The sequence below is a fragment of the Cystoisospora suis genome (genome assembly GCF_002600585.1).
Source record: "Cystoisospora suis strain Wien I chromosome Unknown contig_1243, whole genome shotgun sequence".
Classification (NCBI taxonomy): Eukaryota; Apicomplexa; class Conoidasida; order Eucoccidiorida; family Sarcocystidae; genus Cystoisospora; species Cystoisospora suis.
In genome coordinates this window covers 334-5,810 of record NW_027154044.1, presented here as the reverse complement: position 1 = coordinate 5,810, position 5,477 = coordinate 334, and the positions used below count along the sequence as shown (strand labels likewise).

The window sequence follows — 5,477 nt, the reverse complement described above, 5'->3', positions numbered from 1 at the left end:
AGAAGAGGAGAAGAAGAGGAAGACAGACAGAGAGACACAAAACTCTTTCACATCTAGATCGATGGCGCACTATCATACTATGACGTGTTAGCCTATATAGTGAAGAGAAGTAGAAGAGGTAAAAGCAAAGCGATAAATGTTGAAAGGATGTAACGGATGACATTTTTCTTTGGAGGACTGCTACTCCTTCTGCCCCTCTTTTTTGTCTGCGGAAAACGAAGAATGGTCTCTAATACAGACAGAGAGCGGGGCGGTTACAGAGAGATACATATCACATGAGTTGGACCCTATAGGTATAGCTAGATTAAATATAGACTGAAGATAAATAGATAGAAGGAAGATAGATCGATAGATTAGAGGGGAGAGAGATAGATCGATAGATTAGAGGGGAGAGAGATAGATCGATCGATTAGAGATAGATAGATAGATTGTGGGGGTCCGCGTATGCATAGAGATGGAAGGAAGGAGAAGACCGTAATCTGCTCTCGGAGGGACCATGTGTGTAAGTACCGAGACATTTCTCTCACTGAGTATCTGTCTATATCTACACATTCATACAACGATGGACAAGTAGATATAGGGGTATAAATAGAGCCGTCATGCCGTGGATCACTCCAGCACGGACGTGAGAAAGACAGAGATAATGATAGCACGGCCCAAGAAAACATCATTCTATCCTACCTCCTTCTCCTAAAGACCGGCGTCACTAAGCCAGACTTCTATGAGTATCTAGCTACCCAGTCAGTGCCTTACCTTAGCACCGCAGGCGACGAGCTCATATATCTTGACCTAGATAAGTCGGAGATCTCGAAAGCACATGAAGAAGTAGATCTGTCTAAATTCATATGAAACGCCGCATATAAGCATACGAACTTCACGTATGTATACTGTCTCTCTATCTCTCTATCTACCGATGTATCTATCTCTCTGGATTGTACTACAGCAGACATATAGTACGTCAATAGAACGTCTAGCCACTAGAGAAAGGCTTCTTCAGGTTTCAAAAAGCCTGTAGGCTTTTGATGGAACTGAAGGATTTCGAAAAGATATATCGACAAAAGAAAGACAGACTCTCCTATGATTCTGCACCACACATCAAGCATTTATATATGTAAGGATGTACATCATCTCTCTTTAGATCTCGTTGTATGAAGATGAATATATCCTCTACATTTCCATTCGAAACCGGATGATGTCCCTTCTTACTTGAGAAGATCGATTCAAGAAGACGTAGATCGACGGTCTGATCAAAATGGCATTCACTAATGATAACCCATGCCATAGGATCCCGTTGTTCTTCTTCTTCTTCCTCTTCTTCTTCTCTTTTATTCCCCGCCCCCATATCGTCATCAACCCTTCTTTCCAGATATCTCTCTTGTCTTCCTTCTCTCTCTCCCTCGCCTTCTTCTTCTCTTCCCTTTCGATTGCCTCCTCCTCCTCCTTCCCTTGATCTTCCTCCTCTTTCTTGGTCTCCCCCTTCGTGCTCTTCCCTCTCTCTTGTTCTTCTTCTGCTATCACCAACAAGATGATTCTCCTTATCACCATCGTCGCCGTCTTTCTCTTCTTCTTTCCTATGGCCTTCTCGTGAGGCGAGATTCTTCCATCCTTCACCTACACCGAAGATTCGAAGAAGCTTTTCATTCATGTCTTCTTCTTTCTCTTGAATGGCTTGGGAGTCTTCTTCTTTCTCTTCCTCGACTTCTCTCCAAGTCTTCAACGCCTCTAACTGACTCAAGGTCAACAGTCCCCCAAACATGGAGCTTCCTTGTTGCTTAGATATAAAGGTATCACCTGAGAAGGAGAAGAAGTCTTCTCCATCCATCCTATCTTCATTGACTTCATCTTGAAGATCCCTACCAGACATCTTCATATTCTCATCATCTCCACCATATAGAGAAGAAGAAGAGGACGAACAGTCAAGAGAAAGGCGATCAGAGCAAGGATAGCGTGGGGGATGAGATAAATCACATACATGAAAGAAATCGTCGTCTTTCTCCTTGAAGCATCCATCCGCTAAAACAATATGACCTTCAAGAAATAACCCTGGTCGAGGAATACACTACAGTCGTCCAACGACACACACACAAACACAGGGATACACAGACCCGTATCCAAAGAATCACATGCCCTATGTACATATATATGTGCGTATGTAAAAGAAAAGATCTGTATAGATGGGTAGGTAGAATGCATTGGGATTCTGCTTCTTCGTTTTCTTATCGTAGAACCTCGCTTCCTTGCCGAGAGGTTGGATGGGAAGATAAACGAGATTCTCTGGGAAAGAGAAACTGTCTCTGTCTGTCTCTCTGTCTGTGTGGAGTTCTCTTTTCGGAGGTGGACAAGTATGTACTTAGCAAGAAATGACTTTCTCGATCTACTACTCAGGAAGACTCTCACTTCCTGACGGGGGTCCATAAATCGACTCCATAGACGCCTAAGAGGAAGAAGTAACCCGTAACGTATCTCCCCCCCATCACACGATAGAAGAAAAGGCAGAGCGAGAAGCAAGTATGTATATAGAAGACGAAGACTTTGCATGCACACCCGGTGTAGGTGTACGTCCTAGAGCCCACTACTTCCACTCTAAAGGCAACAACCACTAACGGTCTATTGTACCAGGGACTCCTTCCCTACCAACAACAAGAAGAAGAAGAATGGAGATAGCGGACTGTTGTACTCTACTTAGATTGAACGTGTCTCTCCCCCCTCGCATGGAACCCATGAGTCTGTGAGGTAAACTCGGACTACTCTTACTGCCGCTACAACGCCTATTACTATTATTATGACAGCCTTAAATCATATACACACAAGAGCTATCATTCCTCCTTTTTCAAGCCTTGGAGAAATCCTACTTCCTGTCGCTTACATGCTTGACTGATGTATATATGTAATATATATGAAGGCCCAATACCATTCACTAGACGAGGTGATGACTTGTGTATACAAGACACAGACAGAGAGAGAAGGGGGGCAGATAGATCAGTAGGCACCATCTTCTTTCTTTATCTCTTCTTACATCTTTCTCGAATTTAAGCCGGACATCACTAAACAATCCCTGTAAGGCAAGATCTTTATTGGCATCTCGTCCGAGAACCCCCAGAAGTAACTGCCGATGACCTGACCTTCGTGACGCTGCGTCCACGTCACAGACCTGACGTAGTTTGAAAGAGAGAAAGAAGGAGAAAAAAGAAGACACTTTCAGAAGAAAGAGATTTGGGCGAAGAGAAAGGGGGACGAGAGACAAAACAAGAGAAGAGAGACGAAAAAGAAAGTGCATTGCTCGATGGAGATACTATGACAGGCTGAGGAGGGAAGTAGTGAGGTGGAGAGAAGCTTAGATGTAGACAGATACACTACAGGTACAGGATCACGGGTGGAGATAGAAGAAGAACGCGTGAATGAACGTCTTTGCATGCAACAGAAGAACGTTTTCTCCACGTACGTACTTGAGAGAAAGAGTCGTTTTCTTTTTCTTTCCATTGAGCTTTATCGTCTGCAAAAGACCTTTTTTAAGGTACACCGACTGTTCCGGGCGTGAGTGACTTTTCTCAGATAGATACGTGGATTAAAGATAGATAGACAGATAGATTAGCCATAGAGTCTTTTATGCTTACTACACGTTTCCTATTAGCCGTATGATTAAGATGATCTTCATCATGATCTTCTTCGTTCCTAAAGATGTATGCTGTCCCACCTCCACCACCAGCAGCGGCACTCCTCCCCCCCCCTCCTTCACTTAGACCTCCATCTGACGCATCACGTCCATGAAGAGAGAGAAGAGGATGGAGTTGGCATCTCTCATGAAGCACGTGAAATCTTCTGTTATACATATCTCCTATGACTGTGCTATCACATGAGAGCTTTCCTAAAGAAGAAAGAGACGCTGGCTGAAGAGGCGTTGATTGAAATCGCTGTAAAACAAACAAGAGACAAGAAGAGCCCAAGTCAACAGGAAGAGACAAAAAGAGAAGATAAAGAAGAAGGGACGAAAGAGACGACGAAGAAAAAGAAGAAGAGCAGAAAGGAATCCATGAAGAGAGACAGAGAGAGAGAGAAAAGAGAGAAGATCGAAGGGAGGAGAATAGAGGTTTTCTGTCACGTCTTGTTGAAGTTGTCTTGAGACTCGGCAAATGACGTCTGTGTCATCCGTATATTGAAGAACACACTCCCCCACCCCCCCCTGCATCTCTGCATATATATAAATATTTATATGGAGAGGTATGTATATCTCTATGTATACATATGGAAAGATACATGAGAAGAGCTCTAATGATCTCCTCTTCTTTCTTCTTCTCTTGAGGAAGAGAATCTCCGTTGTTTTCTGTTCTCCATCTGTATTTCTTCATCTCTGTATTGATCTCTCCATCATCTCTATTTCCTTCATTGTTTTCTCTCTATCATTTCTATTCTCTTAATCTCATCTCAACAGAACAGTTGCTGTAGATGAATATCCTGTGATGAGTGCATCTATCACTGACAAGCCCAGCTTCGTTTCTGCACACCTGTTTGGTCGCGTCATAACTGAAGGGATGGACGTCCGTCATAGCACTGTGGATGAACACGCCTCCTCCTTTACGGTGATCGAGAGATCGACGCGCTTCTCTTTCTCTTCTTCTGCGATCTTCACGTCGATACGCTAGGATCGCTAGCTCCATAAGAACCTCAGGACGTGGAAAGAGAGACGATGAAAACACTCGAGGAAGAACCTTGGAAAAAGAAAAAGAACAAACACACACACAGAGGGGGAAGAAGAAAGACAGAGATATAGAAAGAAAGGAGAAAGAGATCTATGTTTGAAAAGAAAGGAAGAGAACTTGAAAAGAAAGGAAGAAAGATGAAGAGATAGATGACAAAAAGAACAAGAAAGATTCGTACAGAAGATGTCCTCTCTATTTCATCATGTGGGTGGCTGTTCTGTCTTCCTGTCCCGCACTCTTTTGTCTTTCTCTCTTTCTCTTTTTTCCAGTCTATTTCTTTCTCTCTCCTTCCCTCTATCTCTTTTCTCTGTCTCTATTGGTCTAGCCCCCCTTTGCATGTGAAACACAACCTAATCACGTTACTGAAGAAAAGACTACGGAACGAGAGAAGGAGGAGAGAAGAAGAGAAGAGAAGAGAAAAGAAAAGAAAAGAAGAGGAGGAGAGTAGGGAAGGTGGCAACAGAGTGATTTTTTTTTTTCACCCAACCAGATCATCTAGGAGTGCATGCATGAATGAATCGATATGAAAAGCAGCTGAAGAAGGCATGCAGTCTCGAAGAAAAGAAGAAAAAGAAGAATCGATTATAGAGGGGAATAGACAACACATGAGACAGTGATGAGGTGGGTGAGAAGATAGTGGGGGAGGGAGGCCCCCCATTCAAGAACTCTCCTTTCTGAAACTACATGCGGGAGGTCTTCATTTACGTATCTTGTAACGCAAGAGATGAAAAAGAGTTTTTGTCTCCTTCTGTACCTACACACATATCCATGCATACATGC

At 43.2% G+C, this 5,477-nt stretch overlaps 1 protein-coding gene across 1 annotated transcript in view; it reads right to left on the bottom strand.

Moving 5' to 3' along the window:
• Positions 1 to 4,766, bottom strand: part of CSUI_002957 (dna polymerase epsilon subunit b protein) — a 9,688-nt gene extending 4,922 nt beyond the window's left edge. The window contains exons 1-4 of the mRNA XM_068063155.1: positions 4,503 to 4,766; positions 3,615 to 3,911; positions 3,017 to 3,151; positions 1,207 to 2,059 (exon numbers count right to left, since the gene is read on the bottom strand). Of these exons, the coding sequence (XP_067924868.1) occupies positions 1,207 to 2,059; positions 3,017 to 3,151; positions 3,615 to 3,911; positions 4,503 to 4,655 (1,438 nt within the window). The 5' untranslated portion in view covers positions 4,656 to 4,766. The remainder of the gene's footprint in view (positions 1 to 1,206; positions 2,060 to 3,016; positions 3,152 to 3,614; positions 3,912 to 4,502) is intronic.
• Positions 4,767 to 5,477: the final 711 nt, after the last annotated feature.